The 22,570-nt window shown below is 44.5% G+C and overlaps 1 protein-coding gene across 1 annotated transcript; it reads right to left on the bottom strand.

The window, feature by feature from the left end:
- Positions 1 to 17,789: 17,789 nt before the first annotated feature.
- On the bottom strand, positions 17,790 to 21,311 carry LOC123139062 (putative disease resistance protein At1g50180). Its single transcript, XM_044558881.1, has 4 exons — positions 21,159 to 21,311; positions 19,300 to 20,939; positions 18,156 to 19,178; positions 17,790 to 18,040 (listed from the first exon to the last, which is right to left on the bottom strand). Exons 2-3 carry the CDS (start codon positions 20,867 to 20,869, stop codon positions 18,340 to 18,342), a joined length of 2,409 nt encoding a protein of 802 aa, XP_044414816.1. The 5' UTR covers positions 20,870 to 20,939; positions 21,159 to 21,311; the 3' UTR covers positions 17,790 to 18,040; positions 18,156 to 18,339.
- Positions 21,312 to 22,570: the final 1,259 nt, after the last annotated feature.

Genomic DNA, 22,570 nt, shown 5'->3' with positions numbered 1-22,570 from the left:
CCCTACTTAGAGCATCTACAACCGGACTTGACAAATCCAACCCCTGCCCAGGCGCGTTCGCGGACAGTGATCAGTCATACCTTAAATAATCCATTCTACAACCGGATACCTCAAATTAGAAATCTCAAATCAGTTTTATTACATGCCTGGAAACCTGTGCGCGACCTCGAAGGATGATGGATGCGTTTCGTCAGAGATTCTTATACTGACGACGGTTTCAGAATTCCTGCCTGTATGGGCCAGCTGGAGGAGCTAGTTACCGTTGGCACATATTGGTACAGGACCGAGATGTCGTCCTGGACAACCGTGGGTCCGGCCGTAATCTATACGACAAAATTATCATTTTTTCAGCAGCTATCCGACAATACCTGCAGCGTCTCATATCACAATGAGGACGTGCATCCATGGATTCCATGAGCAGGCGATCTCGTCCGCTCCCATGAATATTCGTAAGATCGCTTGTCTATTCTAGGTATGCGGATGGTATAATATTTTGTATGGATCGTGACCTAGATATGGCAAGAAACCACAAGCTCTTATATTATGTGCTTTTGAGGAGCTTTCTGTTCTGAAAATTATTTTCCATAAGATTTAACTTTTCTAATTCGGTGAAGCCACATATTCAACATTCTAGTATGATGAGATTTTCGGCTGCCGAATTGGGATCTACCTATTCGGTACCTAGGTATCCCGATTAACTATCGGCTTCTACGTGTCAATGAGTGGAAATATATGGAAGAGGGACATGAGAAGCGACTCGTTAGTTGGAAGGCAAAACTCGTGTCTTATGGGGACCAATTGGTTTTGATCAATTTTATCCTCAACAATATGTTTGTATGTTGCCCTTCTTCCACTTACTTTTAGGGTTTATGTAGGGATTTAACTACTTTAAATCCAGATTATTCTGGCAATGAAATGAATCGAAGAAATATCAGCAACCTATATAGGTGTTTCTGTGTGAGATATACAATCCCCCTTCACAAAATGTATAAAGGCAGTATGGTCTTTTAAGAGGAACGTATACCCACCTCCGTATTTGGGGATGTACACATACGTGTTTACACATCTGTCGGCCTCCCCATCCGCTCTGGGCGGGCACGTTTTACACTTTTCTTTACCGCAAAAAAAAAAACGTTTGACACTTTTCTTTTTGCTTCAAAAAATTGGTGGGAAATGGGATTCGAACATGCAGCCTTAAGGTTCACATGGCCTCATGATAACCAATGTGATAGAAATGTACTTGTTTCCTTGTTACTTGTTGTCTGCAGGTTGGTTTTTTATTTTATTTTCCTTTTTTTCCGTTTTAGTTTCTTTTTTCCTTTTTTCTGTTTTAGTCAAATTCATGGACTTTTTCACAAATCTGTGCTCTTTTTCATTTTTGTTTTCCTTTTCAAATCTTTGTGAACTTTTTGTTCCAAATTACGTGAACTTTTTCAAAATCTCTTGATTTTTTTTAATTCTTGAGCTTATTCAAATTCAATGATATTTTTCAAAATTGATTTTGTTTTCAAACTTGATGAGCTTTTTTAAATTTGTGATTTTTTTCTCAAATTGATGAACTTCTTTTTAAAAATTGATGAACTTTTTCAACTTTTATGAAATCATTTTCAATATTGATGTGCTTTTTTCCAAATCTACGACCTTCACTTCGTTTTTCAGTGACATTTTTGGCTTTTTTTGAAAAAAAATCAACAACATGAATAAACTGGCTGGTTTTTTCCCTACCACACCAACAGAAAAAAAAACAAGAAAAACTCGTGCGAGCAAGAGAGCGAGCAAGTGGTTGAGAGCACCTCATTTTTCAACATTCGTCAAATGACCCCATATTTTTCATCACCTTGTATCATCAATTCATACCACCATGCCAAGTTGTTTCGTTTTTGACAAGTTTTGTATTTTTTGGGGGGGTTTTCTCGTTGAAAAAAGGCCGATAAATGGCTGAACATGTCGCAGCGTGCAAACAATGTCCGGATTCATTCAAACTAGGCACGGATGGTTACCATGGGCACACACCCTAGGTGGCAAACTTTAGGGTCATTCCTCACATGTACAAGAAGAAACCATGTTAGACAGGGTGTTTGGGTAGGCCAAAAGGGTCTGTTTGTGAATACCTGGTATTTTACATTCATCACATGCCCTTGATTTTTTTCATCACCTTGTATCACCAATTCATGCCATCATGCCAGGTTGTTTTCGTTTTCGACAAGTTTTGTATTTTCTGAAGTTTTCTCGGTGAAAAAGGCTGATAAATGGTCGGACGTGTCACAACATGCAAAATCAGGGGCGGATCCAGCATGGGGTCGTGTAGGGGCGGCCGCCCCGGGTAAATTTTGGTAACCTAGGGTACCCCTGCTGCTTTTGGCCGATGGATACCATGGGAGGCGAGCAGATTCAGTCGAAGGTTTCAGATGAGCGCGAGCTTGACGAAGGAAAGGGAAAGAAACAATTCGTCGGGGAAGATTTAGATATGGGCCAGTCAAGTAAGCCCAATAAAAAATTAGATGAGCCCATTAGCTTCTGTACGCAGCCTCCTATCCGATCGATCATGGAACTGATCGTACGCACCGGAGACGGGTTCACCATGGCCAGCAGCCAACAGAAACAACAAGGAGCAGGTTCTTGGCTATCCCCTAGTCTTCTCCTCTGTTGTTCTATCATTATTTATTTTGTTGTTACGTTGGCCTAACCCTCGGAAGTTAGATTTTATATAAATTTTTGCATTATATATTTTTCACGTAGTAATTCTTAAGAGTGAAACAACTTTGAAAAATTCATTGGGTTAATCGTCTTGTATGAATATGTATTCTTGGCCTATTAATATACTTGATTTTATTATTTGATTGTATTGTATTGTGCCTTCAATTTTTATTTCTATTAGAAATCCGCCCCGGGTAACTTCAAATCCTGGATCCGCCACTGTGCAAAATGGTGCCCGGATTCATCCAAACAGGACATGGATGCCTACCACGGCATGCACCCTTGGTGGCAAAAGTTGGGGTCATTCCTCACATGTAAAAAAAAACAATGTTAGACACAGTGTGTTCAGGTCTATTTGTGAACAACTCATATTTTGACATCCGTCAAATGCACTATTTTTTTCCCATCACCTTGTATCACCATTTCATGCCACCAAGCCAACTTGTCCCATAGGACAAGTTTTGAATTATTTCGGTGAATAACGGCCTATATAATGGCCACACGTGTCACAACGTGCCGACGGTGTCGTAAGCCATTTGAATCAGGCATGGACGACTATTATATCCATGCTAGGCTACTACCACAAGTTGGGGTCATTTATCCATAGTGCAAAAAAAGCACCAATTAAGAGTAGGGTGCCGAACTAGCCCAAATGCCTGCATCCATGAGCATGTAATTTTCCATAATTATGAATCAACATGAACATATTTTTATGTTCTAACCATTTATTTTGAATTTATTAATAATTTTGGAATTTCAAATTATTTATGAAAATATTAAAAACATTAACAATTTTATGAAAATTGCTAACAAATTCCCAACAGTTGCTGAAAATTGTGAACGAAAAAATAACTAAACTCAAGAAAGCAAAAAAAATAAACAACGAAAAAAGGAAAGGAAAAATAAACAATAGATAAGAAAAAAATGCGCCAGCCATGGCCCAACACGCCGGCGGGCGCCTGTTGCGCTGGCCCAAGCATGCCACGTTTGTTGTGTACAAGATGTGGAAAGACGGAACATAGACACGCGAGGTAGGGTGTCCCTTTTGGTTACTGCGTTCTGTATTGTAATTGGAGATTTGAAGCCGTGCTTCAAAAACCCGTTCTCTAATGAAGGGTCGCTACTGAAATTTAAATACAGATGAGATTCACATGAAGGAGCAGCCGGTAGTACAAACTCTGAAAGCAACTGGGCTGCTGACACTGACCAACATACCAAAAAAGTACTGGCTTGTAGGCAGAACCAACCAAAAGGTCATAGTATTTATCTCATATGTCCAACTCAAATTCCTAATGCATCTTATTCCCAACAGAACATCCTTTGGCGAGCCGATTCCATTTGGCATTTGCTATTCGTCTGTCCTGTGTTCCGTGTCTTCTTACTAGCACAGTATGTTTCCCTGTAAGTATTTTAAGAGGAGCCATAGGCGAGAAGTCCATCGCTGCACGCAGTGGCATCTGCACGCAGCGCATCGACGACGCTAGCAACTTCGCGATTTGAATCAGGGAAGCGTGCTAGTTAGAGTATAGCCGATGCTTTGTGACTTTATATGGAGGCAAGAGCACTAGAGACCCATAAACTTGCATTGGATGTGATGGTTTAGTCCATAAACTTGCAAAAGGTGATTAACTCATTCACAAACTTGCAAACTATGTGATGGTTTAGTCCACAGCCAATCAGAGACGGTCAATTGGCGCCCAGCTGGCTGCTGCGTGGCACACCTGGTCGGACTAGGCCTTTTGTAGAAAACCCCTCAACATTTCTAGAAATCACGCCCGCGGTCCCTGTCTGGCCCTCCCTTGGTTATTTAATATTGCGGCCCCTCTCACCTGGTCGGGAAATCACCTGGTCGCCTCAGTTACGGGAGCCGCGGGGAGTGGCGACGGCGTCCGTTCCCCTGACGCCAGCGATGGCGGCGACGTCGCCAGCCATCGCGGCGGCCATGGAGCCACCATAATCCGTCGGCCTCGTCCGCAAACCGGGCGCATTTCCGCCGGATTACGGTAAGGCCCGCCCTCCTTCACCTCTGCTTTTCGTTTGCTTTTTTGGCACTCGCCGTGGTTGGTCGCCGGGGTTGATCGGCACCGTTACTCGCGGGGTTGGTCGCCGGGGTAGATTAGAAGGTTGCTGCGGAGTGGGATTGGAGGTTCGGTTCGGTTGCTAGGGTTTATGTTGTTGGAGCAGAGGAAAGTAGGGGTTTAGGGCTCTAAAGTTGATGTTATTTTGCTAGGAAATATGTGGATTTAAGCCTTTACTGGTTGCAATGTTGAAGTTGACCATGAACATGTTGATTCTGAAGATTATGGCATACAGTTGGGGTTTTGGGACATAAAGGTGGGGTTTTGGGCCATAAAGTTGGGGTTTTGGGGTAGGATATATGAAAATGTGTGGTTTTTAGGCAGAGCTAAATGAAAATGTGTGATTTTGGGTAGTTGATGTTACTATTCTGGATATTGTACTGCTCTGAAAGTCTGAATAATGTTGACAGTACTGAATATTTTCATTGTCTGAATATTGCTGATCATGCTCTGAATTTGTTGTGCAGTGTGTGATGCAGCAATGGGCATGGCTGTGGAATCTACATTCTTCACTTTGCAGATTGAGCATATTGGCATTTTTTGTGGACCAAGTAGCAACCTAGAGTATGCAAGTGCTAGTGTGGAGATTCTGGATTATTGCTCTGCTGCTATTTTCTCATATTCATTTATTGAGAAGCATCTGGAATGGTTGAGCTATCCTGTGTGGGAGCACCACATCTATTGGTGTAGGCCTGGGTGCCTATTGTCAGAAGGACTGGTGCCAATTAGAGGAGATGTTGATGTCCAGTACATGATCACAGCAAGTGCAGACCATAAGGTGCTGGAGATATTGATTGACCATTCAGACTTTATTCAGATATGCAGGCATGATGTCATATATACAATGCCCAGCTCAGTGTCCAGATCATTGGTTGAAATTGTTCTCTCTGAGAAAGAAGCTAGTGGAAGTCAGCACATGGAAGTTTCAGTTCAAGCAGCAGAGACATCAAGTGCAAACTTGCAAATTGCAGTTTCAGAGCAAGCAAAGACAGTAGGAGAATTGACAGATTCAGACTTTAGTGATAGTGACTTCAGCATTGATGAGGGAGATGATGATCTCTTTGATGAGTACATTGATTTTTATGTGGATGAAGAGGAACCAGAAGAGATAGATGATGAGCCTGAATATGTACTTGAGGATGAGGACCTTGATTTGTCAAGAGAAGAAGAAGATAACCTGAAATACAAGTTCAGTGCTTTCAATGCAAAGGTGGACATGGACTCTCCTATATTCACAGTAGGCATGGTCTTTGCAGATGTCAAGCAACTGAGGCAAGCAACTGAGGACATGTAACCCTGGCTCCACATTTCTGGTGTCCACTCATGTTGTGACAAATGAACAGTACCCAATGGGCAGAAAATGTTTGAAATCAGTGTATTGGTCTTATGATGCTTGCAAAAGAGGTTGGCTTCAGGGATGCAGGCCTATTATATTTGTTGATGGGTGTCATATGAAGACAAAGTACAAAGGGGTGTTGCTGACTGCTGTTGGCATAGATCCTAATGACTGCATATTCCCTCTGGCAATGGGTTGGGTTGAAGTTGAGTGTACTAGTTCTTGGGAATGGTTTTTGACCACTCTTAGAGATGATCTTAATATCATAAACACTTCACCTTTCACAATCATGAGTGACAAGCAAAAGGGATTAATAAGTGCAGTGATAAAAGTGTGGCCAGATGCAGAACACAGGTTTTGTGTGAGGCACATTTATCAAAACTTCCATGAGAAGCACAAAGGAGAAGTGCTGAAACAAGACTTATGGGCCATAGCAAGATCTACTAACAAGCAGAAGTGGAGAGCAAATTGTCAGAAGATGGATGAACATAGTGCTGCAGCTTTTAATTGGACTGAGAGATTGAATCCAAAGACATGGGTGAAAGCATTCTTTAGTGAGTTTCCTAAATGTGACATAGTGTTGAACAACAATTCTGAAGTTTTCAACAGTTACATCTTGGATGCCAGGGAAATGGCAGTGCTATCAATGTTAGAAAATATTTTCTACAAGCTTATGCACAGAATGCAGAGCAAACAAAGAGAAGCAATTGAAAAATGGACAGGACATAGAATCTGTCCCAAGATTCTCAAAAAGCTTGAAAAAAGTATTGAATATGCAGCTAACTGTCATGTTGCTGGTGCTGGACAGGAACTGTTCAAGGTACAGTCAGGTCCTAACAGCTACAATGTGGACCTTGCCTTGTTCAGGTGTGACTGTGGTAGATGGCAGCTGTCAGGAATACCCTGTAGTCATGGAGTTGCATGTATGAGAGAGGAGAGGATTGATCCAGAGGAAATGGTCCATGAGTGCTACTCTGTCCAAACCTATTTGAAAGCCTATGGATACAATCTGATGCCTCTTAGAGACCCTGAAATGTGGGAGAAGATGGATGGGGATAAAGTGTATCCACCTATCTTCACTAAACAACTAGGAAGGCCCAAAAAAATAGGAAAAAGACACCAGAGGAAAAGATGAAAGGTGGTGTTAGAGTGCTAAACAAAAATGGAGTGACAATGCACTGCTCCATATGTGGCAGACCTGATCACAACAGGAAGGGGCACTACAAGTACCAGGAAGCTCAAATGGGACCTAGAGATCCAATAGAAGATGAGGACTATGATGATCCAACATTTGTACAAGTACATCACTTTGTTCCACTACATTAATCTTTCTGAACTTCTTTGCATTTTACATTAATCTTTTCTTGATACTTTCTTTGCTGCTCATCTCATAACTCATCTCACTTTGTTGTGCAGAACATTTTTCCTCACTTGGCAAACCCTGGCATGGATCCAAGCCAGTTGCCAGACAGCATGGTTTCAAGCATGGCCAGGAGGGAGAGATCTCACAGGGCTCCACAAAGGTTCCATGGCCCCCTACCAGAACAATCAGCATTTGTTGCAGCAGCTGCTGCTGCAATTCCATAGCCAATAGTGACAACACAGATGAACATTGGGAGAACTGAAAGAGGAGAAGGCTCACAACCTGTTAGCAGAGGAAAAAGGAAAAATGCAGCAGCTGGCACATCTTCAGGTGCAGGGAGGGGTAGAGGAAGAAATGCACCTGGCACATCTTCAGGTACAGGGAGGGGCAGAGGAAGAAATGCAGCAACTGGCACATCTTCAGGTGTAGGGAGGGGCAGAGGAAGAAATGCTGCAGCTGGAGGATCTTCAAGTGCAGGGAGGGGCAGAGGAGGAAATGCAGCAATTTCAGTTGCAGGAACATCTTCAGGTGAAGCTGGCACAACTTCAGGTGCAGGAAGGGGCTTCTTATGGTTGTTGTGTGGAGATGACAGACCTATGGTGATTCCAGATCTGAATACAGCACCTGATGCATGAATTGTGTCATTTTAAATTTGTTGTTGCAAGTTCAGTCATGAACTGTATGTTGGTATTAGTTCATGGGTGAACTTTTTAGAGTCATAATCTTGTAACTTGTTGATTTTGCTGAATTTTGCACCTGAGGCATCTTGTATTCAGTTAGAACCATTTTACTGAATTTTGCTATGAGTTGATGGGCATTTGCACCATTTTACTGAATTTTACTGAACTAACTAAATTTGCACCAGTTGAATTGTACTAACTGAACTAAATGAACTAACTGAACTAACTGAACTAAATGAACTAACTGAACTAACTGAACTGAATTTGTGCCCAAAATTTCAAAAAAAACAAAAAAAATGTTAGTCCTGGGTTTCGAACCCAGGACCTGTTGTTATAGAAGTAGAGTGCAATGCCAGTGCGGTATGAGTAGGAACTTGTTAGGGAGGGGCATAGGAAGTATCTTGTACTGATAACAGAGAGGCCAACTCCCACTCGCCCACTCGTCTGGACGGTTCGCGTTCCCACCCACCACATCAATAAAACCGCCGCCCCCACCCACCACTCCACTCATCGACCGCGTCGCCTCCACTCCCCACTCCACTCACCATCGCCGGCCACCGCCGCCCACCGCCGCCATGGCGAACAACCGCTGCGCGCATGGAAGAGATCACTGGAGGATCTTGCCGGCAACGACCAGTCGTTCCGCGCGTAGATCAGAGAGGTATGCACCTGGTTCCCGAGCGCAAAGCTCATGCTCCATCATGCGCGCGGGTTGGCCAAGGTGCTGACGGACGAGGAGAACGCGCGTGCCTTCCCCAAAGGCCTCAAGGTGCCGCCGCCGTTGTTCCTCATCTGGACAATGCGGGAGGCCACGCTAAGCGTGGATCCGTACCAGAGAGCTAGGTGGTGGATGTACCGCTCCACCACCTCTCTGGCCCCGGTCCCCCTCGACGACGACCCTGCGGACGTCGTCGGCGTCGTGCTCGCGCTGCCTGCTCCAGTCGACCCTGCGGACGACGACTCCGATGACGACCTGCCAGAGGTTGTTGCCATCTCTGACGACGTTGCTTTCGTTGCGCGGGTCGACATTGAGGGTGGAAGAAACATGCCCATCGACGTCGAGCTCCTGCCGGACGTTGAACTCCTGCCAGAAGACATGAAGGTCGAAGAAGAAGTACATGTGAAGGAGCCAGAGCCAGAGCAAAAGAAGAAGGGGGCAGTGAAGAAGGAGCCAGTGCGCCGCTCCATCCGCCTGCAACAGATGAAGAAACAGTGAAGAAGAAGCAGCTGAAAAAGCAGCAGCTGAAGAAGAAGAAGAAGGGAGTAGTTAGGTATGCTGATTATATATTGGCATATAAGTTACCTATTGAATTGTTATCTATTTTGAGCTGCTGTTGAACTGCTATGTTGCCTATGTTATCTATGTTGCCTATGTTGCAGTGTTGCCAAATATTGTGTTACTATGTGTGTTGCATTCTGCCCATGTTGTGCCCATGTGCACCCATCCAAAAATAGAATGTATCAAGTGCTCACTTTCTGCAAAATACAATAGTCTGAATTTAACTTAATTGAAATTTGCACTCTTAGTTAAATGAAATTTGCTTAATCTGAATTTTGCTTGCAGTTAAGTTAACTGAAATTTGCTTGCATTATCTGAATTTTGCTGCAACTATCTGAATTTTGGCACAATGCACACTTTCACTTCTCTGAAAAACAATTTCATCATCATTTCTTCATGAGGGAAAACAATTTCATCATCATCACCATGTGCACAATTTCAGTGCTCTGAAAAACAATTTCAGTTCATCATTTCTTTATTTGGTCAGTACTACATCAACATTTGTGAACATCTTTCATCAGTACTACATCAACATGTCTCACACTAAAAACACCCTACTTGCTAACAATGACAGCTAGCAGAATGGCAAACAGACCAACATACAGAAGAGCTCCAAAACAAAAAATATTATCCCTAAATTGCTCTTTTTGCTTCTGCATCTTGACAATTGCTCTCTTTTTTCTCATTTCTTTTAGTTTTCTGCTTCAAGTACTTTAATCCTGGCCTCCAACTCCATATTCTTCATGGCTAGATCCTTAATCCTGGCCTCCAACTTCATTGCTCTGCCATCCCTTTCCCCAGCCCACTCCTGAAAAAATGATAAGCAATTCAAGTCAAGAACTCCTGAAAAATGATGAGCCATTGCTCTGCCTTGTACTAAGTCAGCCACTGCAGCTCATTATTCCTGGGATTTCTGTACTTACCTTCTTGCCACCGAAGTCAAGAACTGCAGTGACCCTGGCGCTAGGTTCTCTAGGCCCGCCGCCGCCCAGGAACCCGTCGGCGTCGATGCCTACTCCATGGGATCGTAAGCCACCGCTCAGCTTCTCGCCGCCGCCGCCACCGGACGCTCTCATTCTCTCGCCGTCGGGATTTGGACAGGGGAAAGGGGAAAATAGGAGAGAGCTAGGGATTTGGACAGGGACAGGGGAAAGGGAAAAAAGAAGACAAGTGAAGCAGGGACCGCGGGCGTGATTTCTAGAAACGTTGAGGGGTTTTCTGCAAAAGGCCCAGTCCGACCAGGTGTGGACTAAACCATCACATAGTTTGCAAGTTTGTGGATGAGTTAATCACCTTTTGCAAGTTTATGGACTAAACCATCACATCCAATGCAAGTTTATGGGTCTCTAGTGCTCTTGCCTCCTTTATATGCGTATTTGATGGACCACGGACTGACAGCACGATCTGACACAAGGAAGGTACGCAGTACTACGCACTCCAGACGCGAGGACGAAATACGACCGGGACATGTAAACGAGAGAACAGAAAAAGCGCATCCGCTCGCGCTGTCGCTCCGCCGCCAGGTAAAAACGAAGCCGCCGCCGGCCTGATCTCCAAGCCCCGGCCATCCTCGTGCTGTCCGAGGTCAGATCCGGCGTCCGCCTTGTGCGCTCTCTCCGTCCCCCCTGCGGTTGGCCTGCTCGATGCCGTCTGGGGGCGGATCAAGTCGAGTGCACGCCCCCCTCCAGCAGCGGTCGTGCTAGCTTCGCCGCCCACTGCGGCTCCGCGACAAGCTCCCTCTGGCGACGACCACTGCTGCTCCGCCACCCGCCATGGCGCCCTGAGCTGCAACCGGCATGCTACTGCACAAGGAAGCGACGCTGTCTGCGACATCCATGGCGCGCCCCCGCCTCCACTGCACATGCTACTGCTGACTCCGTCCTTCCACCCCCGCCCCCGACAGCGCGCCAGTCTGCGATGCCCATGGCGCCCTCCGACTCCACTCCACTTGATATTGCCGCCTCCGGCCTTCCACCGCCGTCCCTCGCAGCGCTCCACTCCGGCAAGTCCCCTGCAGCAGCTGTCGCACGGAACTTTTAAGCATTAATTACCGATGAACTCCAGAGCGAGGCGTGCACTAGCGTCCTTGGCAATGGCCCGCGCGGTCAAAAAGAAAACCGAGAGCGTGTCAGAACAACAGCTTCCACACGACGTGGACACTGTATTCACGTGTATGGACCGGTGTATGTCGTCTTTTTGCATTTCGACAGAGTTTTAACGCGCGCATCACCTCGCCTGGACGTGCGGTCGGATAGCTGCGTTCAACTGCCGCTGCGTCCAGGACGTCCGCTCTCAGCCATAGGCATCGTTGTATGTCCAAGATTCAACCACTCAAGTGCTCAGGCTTGGGGATATGAATGGCACACTCTGCATGTTCACAACTACGACTATGTACTTCAGTTCGGGAGGTAGTCAGGTGCGCACGTCGTGATCTTGTTGTGTACGGGTTTCCTTCTTTTCTTTTTCTTTTTTTATAAAGGGTGGATTTTATTGACTCAAAATGGAGCATCAAGAAGATACAAACACAATGAGCATACACCCGGCCTCTGCATAGGTAGGATGCACACAGCCAACATCAACGCACGCACACAAAAACACGCCGACAAATAGCAAGTCATACAAGACCAAAGCTATGCGTGGGCAAGAAAAAAAGAAAAAGGCCCCAAAGCGATCACATCACGATCGGCAAACTATAACAATGACCATATCTTCACCGACAATCTCATGACACCACGCGGACGACGAGGTTCTTCAACAGCAACGCCTTAAGAAAGGGAGTGACATTCAAGTGTCACCGTCACCGGATCCAGCCACAGAAGGTTGGAATCTAAGTTTTCACTCTGAAGAATCAGTCCGAACATTCTCAACAATGCCTTCAACAAGGTAACGACGTCAAAACATCGCCATTGTCAGGTATACCCAACTCGGGGCAGACCAAGGTTTTCACCCCGGAGCTCAAGACCAGATGCTCAAGTAGCACCACCATCAAGATCATTCATGTGTTGCCGCCGCCACTTTTCCACGATCCCAGCAGCTACAAGCGATATGACCGCCGTCACTGCACAACAATTCCTCTGCATCAAGACATCGTCCATAGTTTGCATCTCGCCGTCGAAGTGAACCACCATATCTGCAGAGATGAAACTCTGACAGAATCTTTTGATGGCGATAACAATCCGCGGTGAGGCCGCCGCCGTCCTGGATCCAATCCCCAATGACGTAGTCAACTAGGTGGACGCCAATACCATGGGTTGCAGCCGCCGATCATCTGCATACATGTCCACGCATGTCCATTTGTGTATATGCATTCATGCACGAGACCCACGTGCTTCTCCTGATCAAACTCCCAGCCATGGACCTCATTCAGATCGGAGCCGGAAAGGTAGCTTTATCCTCATTTAAGACACAAAAAGAACATGGAGCTTGGGATTTTCCTTTCTTGCGGGAAATATAGAGCCTAGATGGAGATGATGTTGGGTATTTAGGGCTCCACTAGCAGAAAATCCCATTGTGCATTCCTCTGCCTATAATTATGAAAAACAACATAAAACACGACCGGACAGGAAGAACTATGTTGCACATTGACCCCACATTCCCTGCACTACTTGCTCAAATAAATCTGCAGCAGCAGCGGCTTAACAACTAATCATTTCCCTCGTAGACAATCATTTATCAGACAGCACATCCTCACTGGCAAAACCAGACTTCACAAGAAAGCAAAAGCTGCCAGTTAAGCACCAGCCATAAAGTCCCTTTGTTAATTCCTAGTCCAGCTAGCATGTTCCACCTGTACAAATTATCACTCAGGCACTTATATACGTCACTTTCGCTGCATCACAATGCAAAAACATAGACGTTCTTGGCCTTTGCCTCTTTATTTTGTTATAAAGGTGGTCATATGCATCGTTCTGATGCAGAGGTCGGAGAGTCCCCTTTTCAAAAAAAAAAAAAGACGTTCTTGGCCTTCTTTTCTAGTTAGATCCTACGATACGGTAACATGGGAAAACCTGGGTAGGAAAAAGAGTTTATTGCCGCAAAAATGCGAGAGGAAAGTGGGAAATTGGCAAGAAATGGATCAGTGTGTGAAGCTTATTTAACAAAACCCATGACTGCAATCAGTTGATACACAAGTACTTAAATATTGAAGTCCTGTCAACCCATTTTTGAGCATATATCGGCACATTATGAGGGGGCAAAAGATACAAAGCTAGACACATGCCGATCTCCATTCGAAATAAATAAATCGAAGATCCAAATAAGGTTGGGATAGTATCTCTTTCATCGCAGAAACAACACTTACCTTGGCAATTCCTTCTTAGGCGGAAGCTTTCGATAACAATTAATACTTAGTAAGAAACACTTGCATTAAAGTTTAGGATTAAACCAGACAATATGACGACATCTTGTGGAAGTGGAATTATTAACTAGTTGTAACAACCGGTGAAAACTTAATATTTCTGGATGAAGTGTCTTATATTTGCATTTACTAACAAGTGATCATATTAGTTGTTCGCATACAAGCTTTGGTATACACTTTTTTAATTTATATTTCTCTGGCAATTGTTCTGAAATCACCTTGAATTTTCACTTTTGTTTTCCTCTGAAAGCAGAGGCCACACATTGTGCAAACGCTCGAGAAATCAAGGCACCGTCATCAACAGGTTGAATTTTGAAAGACTAGCATATCCATCATGATAAAATCAACTGCGGTTAGAACTTAGAACTAAGTGTATGTATCCAGCAAAATACTTATTAGAAAGAAAAAAGAGAATATGTAAATTGACTTTTTGTACTCATATATATATATGGACACGAGAAGAACCAAAGAAAGATCCCAGACACAATTGTGTGACACGAATGCACGCCATCTAATGGCCTTAGAAGAAGTAGCCAAAGACAAGTGCGGACAAGGAAGCCATGGCAAGAGCCGGGGCGGCCGCTGAAGCTCCAGATGCCGGCGCAGGAGCCGGTTCGTCAGCCGCAGAGGCCATGGTAACCATGACGGCGACGGCAGCGGCCACGGCAAGGATCCTGAGCTTCAGAGTAACCGCCATTTGCTTCCTCGACAGATACTGCTGCAATGAACTAGCGAAGAATGCTTTTGTGCTGGGAAAGAACTGAAGATGTTGTCAGGCTTGTGATCTTCGGGTGGAGAAGGGCAGATTATTTGTGGGGGTTATATATAGTAATTGGTTTCCGGCCGGCCAATGCTGGGTGTCATTGGGTTGGCTGCTTTGCTGGTTATTGTTGTTTTAAATTAGCAGCTGGTTGGCCAGTTTAGCTGTTGTGTTTTGGGTCCCCGTTTGTGCTGATTGCATGCCATGTGTTTTTGGTTGAGTGGTGAGCTGGCTTTCGCATTATGTAACCATGGAATGCTTAAATAACCTACTACTGCTGATCGCTGGCTGGTTAGACCTCACAACTAAAACTTTTGTTGACATGATGTTTTTCGGATGGATTTCTATTTGAACTAAAAGTGTCGCACCGAATTGATGGTAAACATGGAAACTGTGGTTCGTGATGTGGCCAAAATCATGACACGGCAAGTCAAAACCAGGTTTGACCAAAGAATACGGTTGCCATGGACTAAGAGCAACTCTAGCAGACCCCGCAAAACGCTGGCCTGCAAAACGCGTTTGCAGTTCGCGCAAAACCGCTTTTACGGACCGGCGAGGGCTAGCACAGATGCAGACCCCCCAAACGGACCCGTAAAAAAGTATATTCGCGGAATATGCTTTTTTACGGGTCGGCTATGCGGGTTCTGCTCTTTGCGCTGCTGCATCCCCGCAAATCATCAGCCCGCAAATCTCAAATCCAACATAATTCAACAATCGAAAACAAACTGAATTATTCAAATCAAACATAAAACAATAATCATCCGCATTACAAATAATTATTCAAATCACCGTAACAAACTTCAACAATAATGCAATACAAATCTTATCATGAATACAAATACAAATAAATACAAAAAATAGTCACTGCCCGGCCCTTTGCCAATGGTGCTCAATGAGATCTTGCTGAAGTTGAAAGTGTGTGTCCGCATTTTCAATCTCCTTGCATGTCTAAAGAAAAGCTCTAATGCGGTTTGGGTCTCTAGCTGGTTTGACACGGCTACCCACATTATCGTAAAATAATTCTAAATCCATTCCTCTCTCATCTTCAAGAATCATATTATGCAGGATAACACAACAAGTCATGATGTTCTTCAGGGTTTTCTTATCCCAAAAACGAGCAGGACCTCGGACAATGGCAAACCTAGATTGCAAAACACCGAATGCTCTTTCAATGTCTTTTCGGGTTGCCTCTTGCACCCTTGCAAATTCAAATTGTTTTTTTGTTTTGGGTTCTTTGATGCTCTTGACAAATGTGCACCAAGGGGGATATATACCATCTGTAAGGTAGTACCCCTTTGTGTATTCATGTCCATTGATAATGTAGTTGCAAGCAGGAGCATCACCACTAGCATGCCTAGCAAACAAATGAGAGCGTTGTAACACATTGATATCATTGAGTGTGCCGGGCATACCAAAAAAGCAATGCCAAATCCATAAATCCTCGGATGCTACGGCCTATAGCACACTTGTTGCATCACAAGACTTGCCACAATACATTCCTTGCCAAGCCTTGGGGCAATTTTTCCAATTTCAATGCATACAATCAATGCTACCTAGCATCCCAGGCCAACCTCTCCTCTCATTAGCTGCCATCAATTTCTTTGTGTCATCTTCATTTGGTGCCCAAAGATACTCGGGACCAAAGACACGGACGATCACTTTCGCAAATATACGGACAGACTCAATAGTGCTATCTTCACCAATGCGAAGATACTCATCGGCATAGTCAGCCGGAACGCCATATGCAATCACCCGCATAGCTGCGGAGATTTTTTTGATATGCACTAAATCCCTTTAAGCCCGCGACATTCCTTCTCTGAGTAAAATACCGGCAATTTGCCTCGCAAGCTTCAACAATTTTCAGAAAAAAGGATTGACGCATTCGGTACCTTCTGCGGAAGAGGTGTGCAGGATACGTAGGATTCTCCAAAAAATAATCTTGCATCAACATCTCGTTTCCAATATGGCAATTCCGCGGAATGCACAGACGCCCGACAGTAGAACCTCGCCTCCTCTTCCGATACTCGTCTTCATGCTCCTTCACAGCAAGCGCCATGACCAATGTTTGCTGCCGAAAGGTCACAAGCATGGTCTCCACATCCGAGTCGTCCGAATCGGACGAATCGGATAGCAAGAACTTCTCGCACGGGGTCAACTCCATTTACACGCACGCACGCCGGCGCGTCAATCTACTACACAGATCGCGAAAATCACAAAAAAGGGACTAACCGGTGGCGAGTGATCCGGGGGGCGGCGACGAGGGTGGTGCGCTCGGCGCTGGTCGATCCCAGCGGCGGCAGCGACTGGGGGGCGGCTCTTCTCGCCGGATCTAGAGGGGCGGTGCAGCGGCTCGGCGCGGGAGGGTGTGGGGCGGCCCCGCGGAGCGATTCCGCCCGCAGATATGGCCGAAATCGCCGGCGGCGGGCGGGGCGGAAGCAAGGGCGGGCGGCGGCGGAAGGAAGGGGGAAAAGTGCGCGGGCTGAAATGTCCCTCCCGCCAACTGCTTCACTGTGATGCAGGGCACCGCAGCCGTGAGGGGGAAACCCGCGTTTTTCCGGGTTGGGTCCGGAAATTTGCCGCGCCCCCTAAAATTTTTTGCTGGCCGGGGTGGGATGCGGGGCCTGGTCGGGCACACTTTCCAGCCCGTACCTGCATTTTGACGGTTATTTTGCGGGTCGGGGGCGGATGCGGGGTCTGCTAGAGTTGCTCTAAATCTATCCGGTATTAAGATCTAAGAAACGAAGGTTGCTCCAAAATAAAATTAAAGACAAAAGACACACTTCACAGCAAATTGAGAAACTAAAAAAGCACTTTGCTCTACCAAATAATGCCAGCTTGCCTTATGATCCCCCACCCCAGCTTTGACACCTACTATCAGCAGATGTGCCATGGATCAGATGGGCATCTCCAGTTGGAAAGGCCAAATCAGGTTGTCGTGTGTAGGTCTCCAAAGGATAATTTGTCAGCCACGCAGGTGTGTGTCAGTTTCATATGTTTGCAACTCCCTCTAGTCGGATTTCTAAGTTTCACATGCATCTGAATAATTTTTTTGAAAATTAATTTCTCAACAAAACATTAGCTATGTGTTGAAAATGTATCACTATATTTGCATTGCAAGGAAGTTGTCAATAGTATAATTTTATAACATACACCACATATTTTATTGACCAAATTAATTGTTAATTTCTTAATTGAAATATGTACCAAATTTATAAACCCGATGGACGTGAAGGCGCATGTCAGACCACGGTATACAACACCTCAATCAAAATGAATGCTTACATACTCACACATGATACATTAGATGGAGCACATATAGGTACGTGGACCAGTTTACTCCATTTACATATTTGAGGGAATCATATAGCTTTAAGTCGGAGCATGCATACTGTGAAGTAATGAGTGCCCTGGGAGTTAGGAAACTCTTCCTCTGCTATGTAGTCGAAGATCTTGCGATGAATCATGCATGGCCTCACGGTGAACGTTTCACCTGTGCAAAATGCGCGCGAGAAATTGAGCACAGTGAGCCGTTAAGTCGACCCAGCTAATAAACAATAATTGACTCCAAAAACGGTAATATTTCCATAAGCTTCATATGTGCATACCTTCCATCCTCTCCTTTGCAGCTCATACAATGTATTAGCTGGGTCGGATCTGAGGCACATTGAACAGTTCAATATCACCGATGAGGAGCCGAACATGCAGCAACCCCTCGGGGAGCTTCTTTATCTGCCTGCATCTCCAAAGTGCAAGGTGGGAGAGCCTTGGCATCGACCCAACATCCATCCTCTACTCCTCAATGGAGAACTCATCAAGTTTTAGCGATTGCATGCGAGGAAACCCTTTGGCAGAGCAGGACATGATTCGTCCATGATATCCCGATAACTCCAGCACCACAAGAGATGGAAGCTTCTCCAAGATTGGCATCGGATCTTGTTCAATGATATCGGCAAATAGAACAAGACACCGTAGGCTTTGTGGGAACTCAGCGGGAATCGTCTTGAGCACATTAAATTTGTTGAGATAAATATCAACAAGATGAGTCATGTTTGCAAATATATTAATCACTTCTGATGGGATACGGCTAATAGCCCAAGAGAACGTTGTTAGTTGATTCATCTGCCCCAGAAAAATAACCATGTTATGACGTCGGTATTTAGTTTCGGCACGTGTAAGATATAACTCAAAGGTCTGGAGCTCTTTATGTCGCAGACTCCTTGGTGGGGAAAACTCATTTCCAAGATAAACATGCCTCAGAGTAGGGATATTCCAGAGGGACTTTGGTACTACTGAGTCCATTTGTGTGGATTTTAGATCTATAGTCTCCAAGTAAAGGAGTTTTCCTATTGAAGAAGGCAGTGCCACACCTTTGCATCTTCTAAACCTGAGGTATCTTAGGTAAATGCACCCACCAATTATCCTAGAGAAATTTTCCAGACTTGAATCTTCCACATGAAGAACCCTCAACAATTTTAGCTGGTTGGAGAAGGATACCGAAGGAATTCTGAAGACAACAAGTGTTCGTGATGAATTAGATATGCTTTCATGGCAAATGAGATCACCATTCAAGTTTTGGACAGAAGAACGATATGATATCATGGTATTAGATGAAGATGGACCACCTTGTCCTGCATATTAGTTTTGCAAAGAGCATATACATGTTAGCAAATTAAGAAACCTCATGATCTGTCATAACACAAAAATTAAATTAAACATATAAAGTTACAATGAGACGCGAGGAAGCCTAACCTGCAGTTTTGTTGATGACATCAAGAAAACCATCTTGCCTTGCTTCTTCTATACACCAGTCACGTAGATTGTCATGAATTCTTACTGTTAGAATCCATCCATGTACCTCACTTCTGTCGATAACTTGGACCAAGTTTCTCTGAGCCAAATCGAGTACATACTTATGTGCTGTTTCTTCTTGTTTATGATTTGGTAAATGCGGAATGAATCTTTCTGCTATCCATATTTCAATAAGAGCCAATACAGATATTTTGTAATCCTCTGGAAAAGCAGCAAAATAGAGGTAACACGATCTCAAGTGATGATTTGCCAGGTCTTTGTAACTGCGAGCTAGTATTTCTCGCATCATCTGTCCATTCTTGGTTGATGGCCAATCCAAGAGTATATCACACCATGTTTGTGTGTTTAGATTCCTTGATAGATAGCCTCCCAAAACCGCAAGGGCAAGAGGTAATCCATCACATTTTCTTGCAAGGTTTCTCCCTAGTTCTTCAAACTCATACACATCAATTATGGTTCTCCTTATGTGTGATGGTAGAGCTTTGCTGTTAAAAAGTTTCCAACTTTCATCTTCGTCTAACTTCTTCAAATGATGAACATGGGTTGGCATTTGTATATGATTTGCGACATCTTCCTTTCGAGTAGTTAAGAGTACTCTACTGCCATTACTTGCATTTGGAAAGGCTTTGACCTTTTTGTTTATTTGGTCCCACGTGTCGGTTTCCCACACATCATCGAGAACTACCAAGTATCTTTTATGCAAGAGAAAATCATGGGTCTTCTTTCCCACCTCATACTCTTCCATTTGTTCAAGTAAATCACCCCTTGCCCCCATTATTTGTTTCATAATATCCTTCATTAAATCAATGCCCTTATACTTTTCAGATACAGTCACCCAAGCAATTTTCTCAAAGTGTTGTTCTACTATAGATGAAGAGTAGACTTTTCTAGCAAGTGTTGTTTTTCCCGCACCACCAATGGCAACTATGGAGACAACACTAAGATCCTTCTCTATGTCAACTAATTTATCAACTATTTCTTCGTACTCTTCTTCAAAACCAACCATCACAAAATCATCTTCAATGTTTTCGTATATAAGACCATATTCCTGTTGAGACTCACCATCTATGTGAACCTTGTCAACAACACTAGTGTCTAAATTAAATTTCAAACGTTCTGCGCTTTGAAATATCTCATCGAGCTTCCTTCTAACACGCTTGATTTCAACACCGACTTTATGAAGAGTGATCAAGTCACCGGGTAAGTGAGCATACCTTGAGATGGCACCCAAGAAGCCCTTCTTGAGCCTGTTTCTCTTGCCCATGTAATCGGCGACCTCGATGACATTCTCAGCCTCATATGAGACGGCCCTGATCTGGCTGACCCAGGTAGCCACACGGTCATCTCCCGATCTCCATTTAGCGTCGGCAGATTTCAGGTACCACTTCAGTCGCTCCAGCTCATTTTTCAGGCACTCCACTTCGAGGTTGACTCCACATAGCAGGGTGGTCTCCTGAACGGCAAGGCTGTTCACGTTCCCGACGACGGCCTTAACAGCAGCCTCGGCCATCGATTGCTCTTCCTTGTATGTGCTACCAAATTAGTGTACTTGTTTTGTAACCAATTCTTCTGCAAATAATCTAGAATCGATGTCAGTATTAGTAAATTCTCTATCTCTACGCTTTTGTTATAGAAAGGATAGCAAGAATGATTAATTTAGAGAACCTTAAAGATGATAGCACTTGAGCTTCCAACTCTACTAGAACTTGGCAATTTCATTAGTGGCCTATGGACCTGGCGAGAGTGAGCCGTGGATTTGTACAGAAGAAGAGGAGGGAAAAGAGGAGAAAGAGACTCACGGATCTAGGGGCTTCATACCTGGCTGTATTCTCCTTGATGCTTGCCGGTTTGCTCTGTGTGCTGTGACCTGCTGCTCTATGAGAGTCGTCCCACAGAGTTCTCAACGGCGGCCAGCGCCGTGCTCTCTTTCACACACACACACACACACTTTAGACGATGTCAGTGACGAGCTGGACAATATGTATTCACTCATTCATAGGGATGCACCGAGCCACTTATCCACTTGCTTTCCTAGCCACTCAATGCAGAAATTGAGAATTCCGTTCCTTTCCATTATTTATACAATAATTTCAGTGGATTTGGTGAACATGGGTCTACATGCACCCAATTTAGCAAAATAATTAAAAAGAGTCAAATATTTCTGAAACTTTTTAGCAACAAATATTGTTTAACGTTATACTCATGTACAAAGTTGCACGACAAAATAACTTCCGTAGACTTCTTGGCAAACAAAAAAAATTACAGCTACGAAAAGGGTAAATAGTAACTTTATGTAGTATTGGTTTTGTTTTTTTACCCTGAATATCATCAGAATTATTTCTTCGTCAAACTTTACACACGAGTATAATCCTATACCATGTTTGTTGGCAAAAAAAATCCAGACTTATTTTACAATTTTACTAAAAAAAAAATCAGTTCTGGTACATGTGCATCCATTTTCACCGTTGTATTTTGGCAATAATCCGACTAATCATGTTCCAAGAACTACTTTCTTTGCCCTGTTTTATCGAACTCACGTATTTTCAATTAAATTTTGATCATCCATGCAACTAACAAAATGGCAAGTATATACCACAAAAGCTAATATTGGTATTAAAATTTGGTTTCTCATCCACGTATTTTTGTGACATATAATTAATATTTTACCAATTAATATATAATCTCCACTAACCAATTAACATGCAACCATGCCGTCTTGCATGGAAAATGGCTACCACAGCATGGAAATACTTGACCTGTTTACTTTTTTTCATAGTTGGATGCAAACACTACTAGTGGCAAGGGGTAAATGGGCAGCCCTACTACGCGGGCCTAAGGTGGTCATTACCAGCAGCGAGGGCCCAGCGACCCCCCCCCCCCCCCCCAGTAGAAAACAGGGCTTTGCTTCGGGCCTGGCCAGCCCATTAGTCCCGGTTCTTCACGAATCGGGACCCATGGGGGGCATTAGACCCGGTTCATGAGCCCAGGAGGCCGGTCGGGGCCTCGTGGGCATTGGTCCCGGTTCGTCTGGACCCATTTGTCCCGGTTCTAGGCACGAACCGGGACCAATGGGCCGCACTCCTGGCCCATATCCATTGGTACCGGTTCATGCCTTGAACCGGTGTAGAAGGGGGGGGGTTTAGTCCCGGTCCATGCCACGAACCGGGACAAATAATTTGCCTATATATACCCACCGTCGCGGCAGAGCACT

Source organism: Triticum aestivum, chromosome 1B (assembly GCF_018294505.1).
Source record: "Triticum aestivum cultivar Chinese Spring chromosome 1B, IWGSC CS RefSeq v2.1, whole genome shotgun sequence".
NCBI classification, from domain to species: Eukaryota; Viridiplantae; Streptophyta; class Magnoliopsida; order Poales; family Poaceae; genus Triticum; species Triticum aestivum.
The sequence above is the reverse complement of the archived record's forward strand: the minus strand, read 5'-3'. Positions and strand labels throughout refer to the sequence as shown.

Coding starts and splice junctions, on each gene's coding strand:
- LOC123139062 (XM_044558881.1), bottom strand. CDS start 20,869: ATGGCCGAGGCTGCTGTTAAGGCCGTCGTCGGGAACGTGAACAGCCTT. Junction 19,179..19,299: donor TGTCATCAACAAAACTGCAG/GTTAGGCTTCCT, acceptor ACTAATATGCAG/GACAAGGTGGTCCATCTTCA.